Source organism: Aquarana catesbeiana, linkage group LG03 (genome assembly GCF_042186555.1).
Source record: "Aquarana catesbeiana isolate 2022-GZ linkage group LG03, ASM4218655v1, whole genome shotgun sequence".
NCBI lineage: Eukaryota > Metazoa > Chordata > Amphibia > Anura > Ranidae > Aquarana > Aquarana catesbeiana.
In genome coordinates, this window is record NC_133326.1 from 579,095,656 (window position 1) to 579,114,083 (window position 18,428).

The following is an 18,428-nucleotide window of genomic DNA, read 5'->3' on the forward strand; positions in this document are numbered from 1 at the left end:
GAAATGTCATTTTGCTGTGGCACAGTAAAACACATGAGAAAGATGCGTCACTTTACAGGCAGACTAAGGGGAACCCCCCCCAGACATGATATTTAAAGGAATATTTAATTTTTATTGTTTCACTTTAAGCATTATTAAAATAACTGCTCCTGAAAAAACGGCCGTTTTAAAAATTTTTTGCATTGATACGGCTCATCCCTAGTGTTTAGTGGCTTGACCCACCTGCTTCCACATTTCTAAAAGATACAGTAGTGATATAGGGGCCGGAAGATCAAACCACTGAGGTAGGGAGAAGGGAGGAACCACAGTGCCCATTGAGGTCTCATGAAAATGGGACTCCAAGAAGTGTCAGATCCTTACCCAGCGCTTTCAGAGACACTTCTCTTCTTTGTATTGAGCCTTTTATTGTACAGTTTTAGTTTAGTGACCAAGTTGTGTTAAAGTTAGCAAAAAAGTTTCCTGTTTCTGGCATGAATGCTGTATCCAATCGTCTTTGCTACTGACATTATACTGACACTGAGAACTAAAATCACAACCTAAAACAATGCATTCAATCTGACACCACCCCTTTAAATCAACCATTAGTTTGAACACTAAAAGAATAATTTACTGTTGTGTATCGCTAGGCGGACTTCCTTCTTTATGTCATTGAATACTCCTGGGACTCTCACTCTGCAGCAGTACACTCCACCATCATTCTCATTAACTTTATTGATAGTCAGCGATACGTTCCCCTTCATTATGTTTTCTTTTAGCTGGAATCTGTCATCTTCTCTCCAGGTTACTGCATCACCATCTGTTTTAAGAACCTCATTGCGGCAGCTAAGTATCCCACAATGTCCTCGTCCCCAGCACATCGAGCGTGTTCCGTAATCAGTGGCGTAAGAGCAGGGCAGCGTCAGTTTATCACCCAGAGATCCCCTCACCAGATTCACTGTGAATGTAAAGGAAAAGTATAGAGTAAGAAGAGCACTCCAATCAAATTCAGACATCATAACAATACTTAGGAATGTGACCTACCTGCCCAGGACTTGTGTTACTTTTTCTTGGACACACTAGGCTACTCACCTGTGTGGTTATGGGGGTTATTAACCAGTCATTCTGGAAACACTAATCCCAAGCCTTTCCTTCAAGTATTCTTTACTCTACCCAGTTTTTAATCATTTGGGGACTAATTTGTCAACTTGCCTTACATAAAAACTGTTAGCTATGTGTTAGCAGTCTGGCAAATTCAAAACCTCAAATAGCAATCAAAAAAAAATGAAAGTTTTAAGCTCACTGGTTGCTGGGTGTAAAAGTGACTTTTTTTTTTTAAATGGAGACACATTTTTAAAAATAGACTACTGTAACTTGCTCCAAGACAACCCCATTATCATTGGAGTGCTGGGTATTAAGATAACTGTTTATTTTTAAGGGTACCTATTTGAATAATGCTGCCACACCAAGGGCCACTCTCTATAGACCATATAGTGGTGGCTAACTTACTTGATATAGGGGGCATCAAGTGCAGCCTCTGGCATCACCAAAGGGCAGTGCATACTGTACAGAATATGTAATGCTACTAAAAATGGTCAGACTGGACATACTACAGTGGAAGGACAGAGACAGTAGGCATGCTACAAGAGACTGTCAAAGATTGGGGACATGCTATAAGACACTGCTAGAGATCAGTGCAATCACTGCTCCGTAAAGTCCATTTAAACATTACCAGCACCATATTTGATATTCCTGTCAGCAAGATCCATTAATAATTAATAAACTGTAAAAATAAAAAATACAAAAATGACAAATCATGTAGCTATTAGAATACAGGTTAAATAAATGTCCTTTACTGTACTTCTGTAATCACCACGGGCTGCATAGTAGGTATCAAAGTGCCACAAGTTGGACACCAGGACCATTTATCTTCCGAATAACACTAAATGCCAGCTGCAGCCAAGGCTCTCAATGGTATAGATGCCAGTGAGTATTGCTAACATAGGAGGGAAACGCCCCTCAATGGGGATAAGAACAGCAACAAAAACCTGACAGTTTACATCCATTGCCCACCATATTCATGGCTAAATGAAAAGGCTTTGGGGGCAGTTGGACTTTAAATTATTTGAAGTGTCTAAAATACAAATGTCACTACCGTATTTAATTGGCCTTTATTTTCACCTAATAGTCGTATTTATTATTACCTGTACAGAGTAGGGGAGAATGGACTAACACTGAAGCAATTGGGCTCTGCAGCATACAGCAGCAGATGTACTGAAAAGGTATGTGCTGACAAGAGGAGAGAGATGACCTCACCAGTCAGCTTCTGCTCCTATACTGTCCTATCACAGGCTGGGGATGTGTTGTTGGATGTCCACTACCTGGCTGCGCTGTCTTTCAGGGATGCCTGGATCACAAGACTTGCTGAACAATATAACAAATCCTTTCATATCTAAAACAGTTTCCATATGTAGCAAAGTACCGGGCCCCTCAAGGCCTAATGGTGACCCCCAGAGTTAGGGACAGCTGACATCCTTCCATGTAGAGTGGATTGCAAGGCATGTTGGGTGTAATGCAAGATGAAAGGGTAGGCGCCAGACACTTTTAGAATGCAAAAAGAGATTTATGGTCTCTTAAACAGAACTGTAGGAGAGAGGGTTAGGGCCATGACACCCTTGAGTAGATGCAATGTTAATTGGCAGACTCCGAGACTTCTATAGGTAGACAGCTATACAGTTGAAGGCCTCCAACCAGACACCACTTCTGTATAGGTAGGACAGCTATATCCTATGGCAACAAGCTTGTAGTAGTTACTAAATGGCAATTGAAGTCAACTATTTGCAACATGAACAGTTCTTAGTTTACCCCAAATCACTCATTGTGGGTCTTCACTCAACAAGCTCCCAGTCTCTCTCACTAGACTTCAGATCCACTAGCCACTGGATCCCCTGAGCTCTTCCACTGGTAGAACTCAGTATCTTCCTCAAGTGCCACCCCTGCTTCCCTGCTGGGTCCCTGGCTTGGCACTCAGATACACTTCAAGCTTCACCCCTGCGGACACAAGTAGGGCGCTGGCTTGGCACTCACTGATGCTTCACAAGCATCACCTCTGCTGTCCAGCTAGGTCCCTGACTTGGCACTTGCTGAAGTTTCCCACTTCTTCACCGTCCCCAGCTGGCGAGAAGTCTGCTCTGGTACTGGCCTCAGCTTACGCACAGTAGTCTCCGGTAACAAGGTGGGTGGTCCCTTAGTGGTGACAGCTTCCCCTCTACCTCCGACCACAACGGGTTCCCTGGCTGGCGGAACCGTTACTTCTGGTTGAACTACAAGCCCGCAGTCCCAACCCTACGCTTCTTTTCCTTCTTCTGGATAGGCCCTCAGACAGCCTAGCAGTCAGATTTCTCCCGGGATAGGCCTTAGGTTTCGAACCTAGCAACCCGGGGCAATACGACACGTCCACCCAGACAGCCGTCTGGGTGGCACAGAACCCTGATCACCTGACTCCACCCAAATAAATAGGCTCTCCCACCAGGCCAAGGGACCCAAGAAAATCCCTGCCCATTGGCTGAGACACCCCATTCATTCCTGATCTGTCCTTGCTCGCCCCTTGTCTTATCTATCTGTCACCAGGTACCCAGCCACCTAGCGACAGAAGAAAGAAGTGCAGCAATTCCAGAATTAGGGGGAAATCAATTGATCTCTATCAATTGGCCAAGGCAACTATCGCTTGGCAACTAAATTTAATAGCAGCCCTGCCTAAACATCAGGGTGCTACACATATATCTAATTCATAGATGTATTCACCTACTTGGCTAGAGTTCAGCTTTAATCTACAGCTTCCACCCTTAAACTTTTAAGCTAATCATGACATACTATAGTAACATTTAGCATAATGACATTACCATAATGCCACTATATAAAAATCAGGAGGAGACCATATATCTAGTGGAACCAATATTAGTTATTAGTATAAATGATAGTAGAGTTTGAGCTTTAATTTGAGCCTGACTTACTGAGCCTAGAAAGAAAAGACAATCTTTACCAAAGAAAAGGCCATACGGTTCAGGGTGTTTTTTTAAAATAATTATTTTCTATGTATTTAACATTTTATAATGTATTTTTATTATTTTTTAAAGCTGATTTCCAGGCTGATATCCATCCTCACAGTACTTAGCACTCCGTGTAAATGATTAAATGTTGAATTTTAGAAGCAGCGAACTTCTGTCCAATTAGCAAACCTCTAAAATCAGCAGGCTTGCCGCTGCTTTTAAAATTCAACATCTAAACAGTCAGACGGAGTTCTAGGAACTGTATTTCATTATATAAACTCCGTTTACTGTTAAAAATAAGCGCAAAATGCAAAACTCCGATGGGTGTAACAAGATGTCCACTTGCCCCTTCTTAGTGTATCCTTACTGTGGAGGAGTGTGGGGTGTAGCAAGATGGCGGCAACGAAACGTCACTTCCGTTACACATTCTGACGAGTCGCCTAATCTGATGAAACACAGGCACGGCCAGGAAAAAGGCCTTTCAGTGTAGCATGTAAACAATCCAAGGAGGCTGCAGCTGCTGGATCAGGGTAGGCATGAATCTCTGGAAAGGGACTGGGAATCGGTTAGGACACCTTAAATGGGCAAACTAAGTTAGTGCACTTTCTCTGAAATTATCTTTTAACAAAGCGGACAAATCTGAGGGCACCAGGCTGGCTTTGGTTTGTGGTAAGGCTGAATAAATCTTTGGAATTGCATACCTCCCAACATTTTGAGATGGGAATAAGGGACACCTACTAGCAAATGTATGAAGGCATAGGACACGCCCCCTGCCACACCCCTTAAAGGAGAATTCACCAAAAAAAAAAAAAGGTTTACCACTATTCCTTTATAGTGGCTTTTGAAATTCACAAATGCAGCAATTTAGAAATTTAATGAAAGGTTTAGCACTGGGAAACACTTTTTGAAAGATAAAAAGTGAATTTTATATAAAACTATATAGATATGACCAAAAGGAGGGACAAATGAGGGGGAAAAAGGGACAGAGGGACATTGCTCCAAATCAGGGACAGTCCCTCGAAATAAGGGACAGTTGGGAGCTATAGGAATGGATTGCCAGAAATACAATTCTTTTGGCAGGTAGTACATGTCCCTTATATGTATTTCAGCTGTATATTCTAGGAGTTAAGCTTTAACAATTTATATTGTTTTTATATCATTTATATGTTAATTAGGTTGTCTATGCTGTGGACAGAAAATGTTCACCAATGACTACTAAGCAGTGTAAATTCAACTTGGTAAATGGGCTAGTAGTAAGTATTAACATCAATACCATCTTCAACTTCCAGCTGGACATCTTTCCTCAGGTCATTGAACAGCCCTGGGATCTCCACCCTGCAGCAGTATGTCCCTTCATCTTCCTTGAACACGCCATTTAATGTCAGCGAGACATCCCCCTCCTTAATATTTCCTCGTAACTCATATCTGTCTGATTCACTCCAGGATACTTTGTCTCCATCAGTACTGAGGATCTTATTGGGGCAACCTGTGAGCCCACAGCTGCCTCGCCCCCAGCACATGGGACTCTTGCCTTCCTTAGCAGAGTATTTGCAGGGCAAGCTCAAAATACTATCCACTGGTCCCCGCACAAGATTATCTTGTAAAGCTGTAAAGAGAACAGAAGTTGTCAAACATATACTGCCAGAACATACTGTAAGTCACACTCATGCAAACAATGATCACTTTGAACAAGCTTAGATGGGTAACCTTTATGGCAGATCTCACCCTTTAACTTTCATTGGCAGTATGCTCTGGTTGAGGCGATCCCAAACAAATCTCAAATACAATCTAGCATACAAGTATCGCCGCACACTGTGTTCTACTCTGGTGTGAAGTAAAAAAAAAAAAGAAAAAAGCTGCAGCTCAAATCCCCGCCCATTGGTCATGTTCCTCTGTAGTAAAAAAAAAGGAGAAAGAGAAAGAAAAAAAAGGAGAGAAAGGGAAAAAAAAGGGATAAAAAGAAGAAAAGAGAAAAAAGGGGTAGGGGAGGTCATTATGACTGATGTATAAGTAAAATTGTTGTATGCATTGCTCTGTGTGTTAATCCAATATATGCTACATAAAAAGGGAGTATTGTAAAAATGGAACCAATAATAATTTTTTTCGCATATGTTGCATATATTGGATTAATGGACACACCAATGCATACAACAATTTTGTTTATACATCGGTCTTAATGACCCCCACCCGCTACCCCTTCTAGTTTTCTTTTTTCGCTTTTTTATTTTCTCTCTATTTTTCCCCCTCTCTCTTATTTATTTTTTTACTTTTTTTTTATCTTATCTGTTTGTGGCCGTTAAGAGACTTTTGCCTTGCACACTGCATTGATACTGAGCAGTAAAATCTTCTTGTGAACGGTTTATAACTATTATGTTTCACCTTATGTGTAGCGCTAAAAAAGGGGGGGGGGGATAAAATTATGTATTGCTAGAGAACTGGCAGTTCAAAGTTCGAATGTTGACAAAAAAGTCTTTGAAGAAAATTAGAAGAATGGGATATAGAGTCCTCTGGAACAAATTTTTGACCGTGGTACAAATCCTCTATGGAGAAAGCTCACACACCACCAATGACAATGAAGAGGCTTACCAGACTTGGTGGACCCGACAAGGCATACGCCAGGTGGGGTCAAACAGGCTTGGGTGGTGCTGGGCTGGAACAGATGCTGAAGAGCAGGGATGGTGGAATGGCTTCCACGTGACTGTGTTCCTTGGACGTGGTCGGGCTCAGAGGTCGTGGTACTCAAATCCGTGTTGGAATGTAGACCAGAAGATTTTCCTGCTTAAACACTTCACGACCAGCCGCTGTCATTATACTGCGGCAGGTTGGCTCCCCTGGGCGTAGCTGTCCGGTGTCCGCTCTTCCAGTTTCCTCTGCCGTGTGTCTCCTCACACGGCAGAGGAAACTGGAAGAGCGGACACCGGAGCCGCCATTGCCCGCACTCCAGGAGAGGAGGCCACCACAGCCACACCACACGAATCTCCATTCTGTGTCTGTGTGGAGTGATCGCGGGTGCCCGGCAGTCAGCACGCCCCCTAGTGGTCTTAAAGCGAACCGACGTACAGCTACGCCCAGGGGAGCCAACCTGCCGCAGTATAATGACAGCGGCTGGTCGTGAAGTGTTTAAGCAGGAAAATCTTCTGGTCTACATTCCAACACGGATTTGAGTACCACGACCTCTGAGCCCGACCACGTCCAAGGAACACAGTCACGTGGAAGCCATTCCACCATCCCTGCTCTTCAGCATCTGTTCCAGCCCAGCACCACCCAAGCCTGTTTGACCCCACCTGGCGTATGCCTTGTCGGGTCCACCAAGTCTGGTAAGCCTCTTCATTGTCATTGGTGGTGTGTGGGCTTTCTCCATAGAGGATTTGTACCACGGTCAAAAATTTGTTCCAGAGGACTCTATATCCCATTCTTCTAATTTTCTTCAAAGACTTTTTTGTCAACAGTCGAACTTTGAACTGCCAGTTCTCTAGCAATACATAATTTTATCCCCCCCCCCTTTTTTAGCGCTACACATATTTTGTTTCTTTGTCTGTTCTTTACATTTGTTGGTTGTGTTAGCTGCTTTCCCCCTTTTTTGGTAGCGCAGAATTATCGTATATATATTATGTTTCACCTTGTTTGTGTGATGTGTTTGTGCATATAATCTCTCTGCCACAGGGAATGCGTACCTTTACAAATAAGCCCAATGTGGGTAAAACATGTCAGAGGGGCGTGACCGATGGGCAGGGATTTGAGATGAACCCTCTTTCATTTACTATACACTTAGGTGAAGCGAGATGTGGTCTGTCTCTGCCTGGTCTTGAACCATAGGCGTGCACATGGGAGTTACGCCACCTTCGGTGCTAGCCCCTTGCCAGCAGCTCGCTACTGTCACATACACACACACACAGAAGCTCGACTTCTGTGTGTAGAATGAAAGCCTCCTCTCCTGGTTGTGCATGCTCTGTCCTATCCTAATAGAGCAGAAGAGGATGGGGGGGTGCACAGCTTTAGTGCAGCCTAAATGGACCGACTGACAGTACAGTCTGGACCATTAACCAGCCATTTCGCTGTTCTGAATCTTCAGGAACTCGCAGTCATTGGTTGCTAGGACTGCTGGCATCATAGCAACCAATGATGTCACATGTGTGCCCTATCCTGCAGCATGCTTCTCCTTCCAGGCCTCCCAGCTCCCGCCGCCTACCTGCACGGCTCTGTAGCGTCTATAGGTAAATCGTGAGACTTTGATAGGAGAATCCGATGTATGGGGGCTCTGATGGGGCATCTGTTGTAAGGGGGCTCCGATTGGGGAAAATTATGTAAGGGGGCTCTGATGGAGAAATCTTATGTAAGGGGGCTCTGATGGGGAAATCTAAAGTATGGGGGGCTCTGATGAGAGAATCTGAAGTAAGGGGGGCTCTGATGGAGAAATCTGATGTAAGGGGAGCTCTGATGGAGAAATCTGATGTAAGGGGGCTCTGATGGAGAAATCTGATGTAAGGGGAGCTCTGATGGAGAAATCTGATGTAAGGGGGCTCTGATGGGGGAATCTGATGTATGGGGGCACTCTGATGGGGGAATCTGATGTATGGGGGCTCTGATATGGGAATTTGATGTGAGGAGGCATGCTGATGGATAAATCTGATGTATGAGGGCACTCTGATGGGGACATATTATGTAAGGGGGTACTCTGATGGGGCAAATTAGTGCTTGGGGGCGCTCTGATGGGGACACCTGATATAAGGGAGTACTGGGATGGGGGCAACTGATCTAAGGGTAGTCCAGTGTGGACAACTTATCTATGGGGGCACTCTGATGGGGCCACCTGATGTAAGGGGGCACTCTGATAGGCCAACTGATATATGTTGGCACTCTGATGGGGACACCTTATGTAAGGGGGCACTCTGATGGGGGCATATGCTGTAAGAGGATACTCTGATGGGGCAGCTGATCTAAGAGGTACCCCGATTTGAACACCTTATGCAAGGTGGTTATATTTTCCTTTACCTGAAATGTGAATGTGATTGGTCTACTTTTATGTTTTTTTAAAGAGAGATTCGGACCTCCTTGAATTTTAATTAATTACCCCTGCTCTAGTGTCTCCTCCTAAAGCCTGCACCGGCAGCCTGAACACTGCTACTGTAAGTTTTAGCTGCCCTTTGGCAGCAGCTCTTCTCTCCTATCTCCAGTATTCTTTAGGTGGGGTAGAGAGAATTTGCGGCGAAAGGACAGCTCTGTACTGGAATAAAGGTCGAGTTTGGGGGGGAAGAGCTCTGTACTGGGGAGGGGGTGGCAAACTGGCCTGAGAGATACGCATTCCTTAACTCTGTATTCCTTACATAACATACTTCTGAGTAGTGCACCTTGTATATAGCGCACTCCTTAACTCAGCACCCTGTACATGGCGTACTCCTGAGCCCTGTGTCCTGTAGATAGCCCACTCTTGAGCCCTGCACATAGTGCACTTAACTCTGAAACCTGTATATAGCGCACGTCTTAACTCTATACCCTGTACATAGCACACTCCTTAACGCTGTGTGTATTAGACAATTATTATTAGTATTAGTGCAATTTGGTTAGTTCTGAATTAGTTTAATGAATTTTGAAAAATTCCTTAATTTCCAAATTTTTCCATTTCCAAAATTCCGAAATTCTGAACTTCAGAATTTTAAAATTTTCTAATTTAAACTCGGAAATTCGAAAATCCAAATTTCGGATTTCCGAATTTCCAAATTTCCAAAAAAAGCAAAAAAAATGAAAACAAACGATTTTTTGTCAGTGCACATGTCTAGTGTGTATGCACATATATATGTATTTACACATACACATGCATGTGTGTGGTTGGGCTTTGGGATGCACACCCTAATGCAATAGGCTGCTCATACCTGTGTCCTGAACACACAGTGTACACCCAGGAGACTGATACTGCAGGTTTGGATTTGTGCAGATCGGTTATGGTATTTGTGAAAACCTTGAATACAGTTTCAGAGGTAACTCTGGAGCACACGGTTCAGCAGGGGAGGCCCAGCACCTTGCCAACCAATCAGCATGTATAATTTACAACACATAGCCAGCCAATCAGCATTCACAGATCTTTAGACATTGAGAGAGCTGAATGTTTTTAGGGGAGAAGCAGATGTTCACATGGAGAAGTTTTTCCAGGAAAAAAAAGATTGTTAGTGACATAAACACCAAATATATACCAAGACTGGGATTAAAACGTTTGCAGTGGGGAAACATGGGCATCACCGCCATTTGCAGTGTGTTGTATTGCACAGTAATGCAAAACTGGGCATTGCTGTGTTTTACATTCTCAAAAAAGGGCCACGTGCAGTTTCCTGTGCACTGGATACATTGGCAATGCAATGAGAAATGATATAACTCGTGTTTACACTTTTTAAAAAAAATAGACTGCCCCCATTTTTATGATGCAATAATAATGATAGCCGTTTAAAATCAACTCTAAATAAAGTTACTTACGATGTTGTATCTCCACGCTTATCTCCCTCTTCAGGTCATACTCTGAGTTCTTCACTCGGCAACAGTAGGTGCCACTGTCATCCAGGGTGACATCATTGGTCTCTAGGGATGCATCACCATTTCCCAGGTTCCCTTTCAGCTGGTATCTTTCCGATTTTCTCCAGGTCACTTTGTCGGCCTCTACTTTGGTGATGGGGCTGTTACAGCCCAGAGCTGAGCAGCTGCCACGCCCCCAACATAATCTGATTGGGTTTTTGCTGGCTGGGAATGTGCAGGGAAAAACCAAACTTTCTCCCACCAACCCGGTCACACGATATGCTGATATTAGGGCTGTACATGCAGAAGAAAGACAAACATAAGTACAAGTAAGGGAGCTTTCCTCCTAAAATAGGGCATGTTACTTTTAAAGCCTGACTCCAGCGAATATTTTATTTTCAGTTTTGCCTTCAGTAGGAAAGAGTCCAATTTTGAGGCATTTTGTTTTTCGACTGTGTCCCAATTTTAAATATTTCCCAATTTCCTTTCCTTGTTACTGTAACAAATAGCGAGTGCAGTTATCGACAGGACAGAAAGGCATGGGCAGCAATAAAAGTAAAAACAGACATTTTAAGCACTTACCACTCCACATTAAAAAAATAAAAAGTATTGGCTAAACATACAGTAGTTATAAATCAGATTAATACACCATGTGACATTTTCTAATTGGTTGTTTCTGCCTCTAATGGCTCTTTTGATATTGATCTATCTTCTATCAGTCTTGCTTTTAAGGTACCAGATCTTTTCTAAATGAACATTTCTCAGGTCTGGCGCCAACCAGAAGCTGCCTTGTAAGCAAACAGAGGACCCCCATGTTAAACCAAATCCATCTGTCCATCTCTGCTTAGTTTTCCCACATTGGACAATTTTAAGTGTATCCAAACCCAAAAACAAAAATGTAATATTTTGCAGTTTACCAATCCTCAGATGTGGTGTCTGCTTTAATATTCTGATTTTAGGCTTTTTTTCCACCCTATACTTTTCATCAGATGATCCAGCCAGTAACAAACTTCCAGTCCAAGTGTGGATGCTCTATCTATGGAGGAGCAATGGAGACTAGGGATGAGCTGAACACCCCCCAGTTCGGTTTGCACCAGAACATACCAAACAGGCAAAAAATTAGGCAGAACACACGAACACCATTAAAGTCTATGGGACACGAACATGAATAATCAAGAGTGCTCATTTTAAAGGCTTATATGCAAGTTATTGTCATAAAAAGTGTTTGGGGACCCGGGTCCTGCCCCAGGGGGGGAGCAGGAGCAGCGATTTTTTTAATGCTTAAAATGAAACAATAAAAATTAAATATTCCTTTAAATATCATGCCTGGGGGGGTGTCTATAGTATTCCTGTAAAGTGGTGCATTTTTCCCGTGTTTAGAACAGTACTGCAGCAAAATGACATTTCTAAAGGAAAAATTGTCGGCTGTAATGAATTGTCGGGTCTCGGCAATGTAGCTAAAACTCATTAAAAAAAAGAACATGGTCCCCCCCCAGTCCATTACCAGGCCCTTTGGGTGTGGTATGAATATTAACCACTTCAGCCCCGGAAGGTTTTACCCCCTTCCTGACCAGAGCACTTTTTACAATTCGGCACTGCGTCGCTTTAACTGCTAATTGCGCGGTCATGCAAAGCTGTACCCAAACAAAATTTGCGTCCTTTTCTTCCCACAAATAGAGCTTTCTTTTGATGGTATTTGATCACCTCTGCCGTTTTTATTTTTTGCGCTATAAACGGAAAAAGACCGAAAATTTTGAAAAAAAATGATATTTTCTACTTTTTGTTATAAAAAAAAATCCAATAAACTCAATTTTAGTCATACATTTAGGCCAAAATGTATTCGGCCACATGTCTTTGGTAAAAAAAATGTCAATAAGCGTATATTTATTGGTTTGCGCAAAAGTTATAGCGTCTACAAACTAGGGTACATTTTCTGGAATTTGCACAGCTTTTAGTTTATGACTGCCTATGTCATTTCTTGAGGTGCTAAAATGGCAGGGCAGTACAAAACCCCCCCCCCCAAATGACCCCATTTTGGAAAGTAGACACCCCAAGGAAATTGCTGAGAGGCATGTTGAGCCCATTGAATATTTATTTTTTTTGTCCCAAGTGATTGAATAATGACAAAAAAAAAAAAAAAAATTTACAAAAAGTTGTCACTAAATGATATATTGCTCACACAGGCCACGGGCATATGTGGAATTGCACCCCAAAATACATTCAACTGCTTCTCCTGAGTACGGGGATACCACATGTGTGGGACTTTTTGGGAGCCTAGCCGCGTACGGGGCCCCAAAAACCAAGCACCACCTTCAGGATTTCTAAGGGCATACATTTTTGATTTCACTCCTCGCTGCCTATCACAGTTTTGAAGGCCATAAAATGCCATGATGGCACAAACCCCCCCCAAATGACCCCATTTTGGAAAGTAGACACCCCAAGCTATTTGCTAAGAGGCATGGTGAGTATTTTGCAGCTCTCATTTGTTTTTGAAAATGAAGAAAGACCAGAAAAATTTTTTTTTTTTCTTTTTTCAATTTTCAAAACTTTGTGACAAAAAGTGAGGTCTGCAAAATACTCACTATACCTCTCAGCAAATAGCTTGGGGTGTCTACTTTCCAAAATGGGGTCATTTGGGTGGGGTTTGTGCCACCTGGGCATTCCATGGCCTCCGAAACTGTGATAGGCATTGAAGAGTGAATTCAAAAATTTACGCCCTTAGAAAGCCTGAAGGCGGTGCTTGGTTTTTGGGGTCCCGTGCGCGGCTAGGCTCCCAAAAAGTCCCACACATGTGGTATCCCCATACTCAGGAGAAGCAACAGAATTTATTTTGGGGTGTAATTTCACATATTCCCATGGCATGTTTGAGCAATATATCATTTAGTGACAACTTTGTACAAAAAAAAAAAAAATAAAAAATTAGTCTCTTTCCTGCAACTTGTGTCACAATATAAAATATTCCATGGACTCGACATGCCTCTCAGCAAATAGCTTGGGGTGTCTACTTTCCAAAATGGGGTCATTTGGGGGGGTTTTGAACTGTCTTGGCATTTTATGCACAACATTTAGAAGCTTATGTCACACATCACCCACTCTTCTAACCACTTGAAGACAAAGCCCTTTCTGACACTTTTTGATTACATGAAAAAATTATTTTTTTTTGCAAGAAAATTACTTTGAACCCCCAAACATTATATATTTTTTTAAAGCAAATGCCCTACAGATTAAAATGGTGGGTGTTTCATTTTTTTTTTTTCACACAGTATTTACGCAGCGATTTTTCAAATGCATTTTTTGTGGAAAAAACACACTTTTTTAAATTTTAATGCACTAAAACACACTATATTGCCCAAATGTTTGATGAAATAAAAAAGATGATCTTAGGCCGAGTACATGGATACCAAACATGACATGCTTTAAAATTGCGCACAAACGTGCAGTGGCAACAAAATTAATACATTTTTAAAAGCCTTTAAAAGCCTTTACAGGTTACCACTTTAGATATACAGAGGAGGTCTACTGCTAAAATTACTGCCCTCGATCTGACGTTCGCGGTGACACCTCACATGCATGGTGCAATTGCTGTTTACATTTGACGCCAGACCGACGCTTGCGTTCGCCTTAGCGCGACAGCAGGGGGGACATGGGTGCTTTTTTTTTTTTTTTTTTCTTTATTATTTTTTTGCTTTTTTATCTTATTTTTAAACTGTTCCTTTCATTTTTTTTTTTTTAATCATTTTTATTGTTATCTCAGGGAATGTAAATATCCCCTATGATAGCAATAGGTAGTGACAGGTACTCTTTTTTGAAAAAATTGGGGTCTATTAGACCCTGGATCTCTCCTCTGCCCTCAAAGCATCTGACCACACCAAGATCGGTGTGAAAAAATGCTTCCCCAATTTCCCAATGGCGCTGTTTACATCCGGCGAAATCTAAGTCATAAAATGCTCGTAGCTTCCGGTTTCTTAGGCCATAGAGATGTTTGGAGCCACTCTGGTCTCTGATCAGCTCTATGGTCAGCTGGCTGAATCACCGGCTGCATTCTCAGGTTCCCTGTTGAGACAGGAGAGCCAGAGAAAAACACGGAAGACGGTGGGGGGGGGGCATTCCCTCCCACTGCTTGTAAAAGCAGTCTAGAGGCTAATTAGCCTCTAGGATTGCTTTTACATGAAAGCCGACCGCTGGCTGAAAAGAATGATACCAAGATGATACCTAAACCTGCAGGCATCATTCTGGTATAACCACTCAAAGTCGTGAATGGCGTACCTGAAGACAAAAAAATGGTTAACAATAAAGCACAGTGAACAGTAAAGTATAAAAAAATTGCATACCTGAAAAGCAAACATGATAAAACATAATAACAATAAAACATTGCAGAATAGAATACAGTAAAAAAGAGCAGAACAATAGAGAGAGAGAATAGAGAGAGAGAGAGCAATAAAACGACAACTATTTATTTTTTTTTATTTTTGTTTGTGTTTTTTTTTTTTTTTTTTACACTTTTTTTTGTAACTGTAACTTTTATAACTGTAACCGGTTCCAGGTTCGGGTCTCTCAAAATGCGATGGCATCTTGGGAGACCCTGTGAAAGTGTGCCTAGTCTGTGCAATGCTGTACCCTACGCTAATACTCAACTAGTGAATGGTAGCGTTCAAAACATTCACCAATGCAAAGACCAGGATTGTCAGGACAGGAGGGACAATAATAGCGGGTGTCACGCCTATATCCGCGCTTGCTGCAGACACGACATCTTTTTTGGGGGGGTTCGTTGGGTAGGGGTACTCGGGAGGACATAAAGAAAATGCCTCTCATGCAGCCGACTGCATTTGGTTGGAGATGTGAATGGGGGAAGTACAGGCGCTGCAGAAGCAGTGGGTTCCCAATTAGGATTGGCGAATGCAGCAGGAAGGGCACTATGGGCACGACGGGCCTGTGTTTGTCTTCTTGGTGGCAGCGGGACACTACTTGTGCTTGCCACCTCACCAGCTTGAACTGCACTTATGGGACTCGCCACGTCACCAAGTGTTACTGCAGTGCTGGTTTGACTACGACCGGGGTGTACTAGGCCGCTGGCGCTTGCCAGTTCACCAAAACGCTACAAAAAAAAACTGTTAGCGATCGCAGGGATCAGGCCTGACTCTGCGAATGCTGCAGTTATGCGTTTAGTGTTTTGTAAGTGACAGTGATCGATCGATACTGCACTTGGGTGGGCTGGGCTGGGCCGGGCGGAGGGGCAAAACGCAGGTGCTAGCAGGTATCTGGGCTGATCCTGCTAACACTGCGTTTTTGGGAATCCTAAACTGCTGGGGACGCTAGTATAGATCTGATCGGATCAGATATTGATGCGTTCAGATACTATACCACTAAGGGAGGTGTACGGTGTGTGGGTGTTAGCGCTACTGGCACTAACCTGATGCTGCCTGGGGCTGGTGCTTGCCATTTCACCAAAACGCTACCAAAAAAACTGTTAGCGATCGCAGGGATCAGGCCTGACTCTGCGAACGCTGCAGTTATGCGTTTAGTGTTTTGTAAGTGACAGTGATCGATCGATACTGCACTTGGGTGGGCTGGGTCGAGCCGGGCGGAGGGGCAAAATGCAGGTGCTAGCAGGTATCTGGGCTGATCCCGCTAACACTGCGTTTTTGGGAACCCTAAACTGCTGGGGACGCTAGTATAGATCTGATCGGATCAGATATTGATCCGTTCAGATACTATACCACTAAGGTGAGGCGTATGCTGCGTGCGTGGGTGTTAGCGCTACTGGCGCTAATCTGACGCTGCTTGGGGCGACGCATATCACCGCGGGCGATCGGGGGGCTAAACCTTTATTCGGTAATAAACGGCGGGTGCCCTGACACTATAAAAAATAAACAAACTAACCAGCGTCACCTGTAACGGTTATACAGTGATCAGTGGTGAAAGGGTTAACTAGGGGGCAATCAAGGGGTTAAAACATTTATTAGGTAGTATATGGGGGTCCCTGTCGCTATAAAACGCTGACGGCGAACCTCAATATTTACCTCACTAACTAGCGTCACCAGCGACACTAATACAGCGATCAGAAAAATGATCGCTTAGCGACACTGGTGACGGGGGTGATCAAGGGGTTAAAACTTTATTAGGGGGGGTTAGGGGGGTACCCTAGACCTACAGGGGGCTAATACTCACCGCCCTACCACTTATAACTGTCACAAACTGACACCAATCAGTAATCAGGAAAAAAAAAAAAACAGCTTGGTGTCAGTTTGTGACGGGGGGGGTGATTGGGGGGGGATCGGGGGGCGATTGGGGGGGGGTCGGTGGTGTTTAGTGTGCCTGGCATGTTCTACTGTGTGTGTTTGTGTTTTACACTTACTCGGATGTCTTCTCTCCTCGGCGTCGGAACGGAAACTGCCAAGCCGAGGAGAGATGACATCACATCCACTGCCTGTGTGTACTATACACAGGCAGGGGATGTTTCTCATTGGCTGGGAGCGATCGCGAGGGGGGGGCCACGATCAGATGGCCTCCCCCTCATCTCTGATTGCTCCTAGACAAATGCCGACCGCCGCTGGCACCGGGGGGGGTCCGATCGGACCCCCCGCCCGCGGGAAGGCAATCACGTACCAGGTATGTGATTTTGCCTGCCTGTGCCGCTCTGTTCACGTATATATGCGTGAGGCGGTCGGCAAGTGGTTAAGGGGAACCCCGAACCAAAATGTAAAGAAAAAAATTGCGTGGGTGTCGCCCTAAAATCCATACCAGGCCCTTCGGGTCTGATATAGAAGTTAAGGGGAACCCTGCGCCAAATTTTAAAAAAATGGCGTAGGGGTCCCCCCCAAAATCCATGCCAGACCCTTATCCAAGCACGCAACCTGGGACTTCCCTATGGCTTCCCCATGGTGTCAGAGGGGGACGGGGTCACCAGTTTACGTCACCAGGTGGCCCCGCCCCCTCTGACACCACAGGGACTTCCCTATGGCTTCCCTGTGGCGTCAGAGGGGGCAGGGTCCCCCGTTTACGTCACCAGGTGGCCCCGCCCTCAGTTATATAAGAACTGTCACAGAGAAGAAGCGTCAGGAGCCTCCCATGGAGGCGGGTTGGTTACGGATTTTTTTTTCCTTTTTCGGTCTGTCGCGGAGAGATAGAAGAAGAAGATGAATGGACATCGTGGGACATTTTTTTTTTTATTTTTAAATAAAGGACTTGTCCCCAAGCTGTGTCTTGTCGTTTTTAACATTTGGACACTTTTTTTTTGTGAAATGGTAGGGGTACTTGTGCCCCATTACCATTTCACACAGGGTGGGGGGAGGCCGGGATCTGGGGGTCCTCTTGTTAAAGGGGGCTTCCAGATTCCGATAAGCCCCCCGCCCGCAGACCCCCACAACCACCGGCAAGGGTTGTGGGGATGAGGCCCTTGTCCCCATCAACATTGGAACAAGGTACTTTGGAGGACTACCCCAAAGCACCCTCCCCATGTTGAGGGCATGTGGCCTGGTATAGTTCAGGAGGGGCGCTCTCTCATCCCCCATCTTTTTCTGTGGCTTGCCAGGTTGCGTGCTCAGATAAGGGTCTGGTATGGATTTTGGGGGGAACCCCTACGCCATTTTTTTAATTTTGGCTCAGGGTTCCCCTTAAAATCCATACTAGACCTGAAGGGTCTGGTATAAATTTTGGGGGGGGACCCCTACACCATTTTTTAAAAAATTTGGAGCAGGGTTCCCCTTAATTTCCATATCAGACCCGAAGGGCCTGGTATGGATTTTAGGGGGACCCCCACGCAATTTTTTTTTTAAGTTTGGTTTGGGGTTCCCCTTAATATTTATACCAGACCCAAAGGGCCTGGTAATGGACTGGGGGGGGGATCCCATGCTATTTTTTTCAATGAGTTTTATCTATATTGCCGAGACCCGACAATTCATT

General features: G+C 44.0%; 1 protein-coding gene across 1 annotated transcript in view; it reads right to left on the reverse strand.

The window, feature by feature from the left end:
• LOC141132946 (polymeric immunoglobulin receptor-like) overlaps positions 1–18,428 on the reverse strand; it is a 38,752-nt gene that overhangs the window by 16,702 nt on the left and 3,622 nt on the right. The window contains exons 2-4 of the mRNA XM_073621966.1: positions 10,491–10,820; positions 5,299–5,631; positions 611–934 (exon numbers count right to left, since the gene is read on the reverse strand). Coding sequence (XP_073478067.1) covers positions 611–934; positions 5,299–5,631; positions 10,491–10,820 — 987 coding nt within the window. The remainder of the gene's footprint in view (positions 1–610; positions 935–5,298; positions 5,632–10,490; positions 10,821–18,428) is intronic.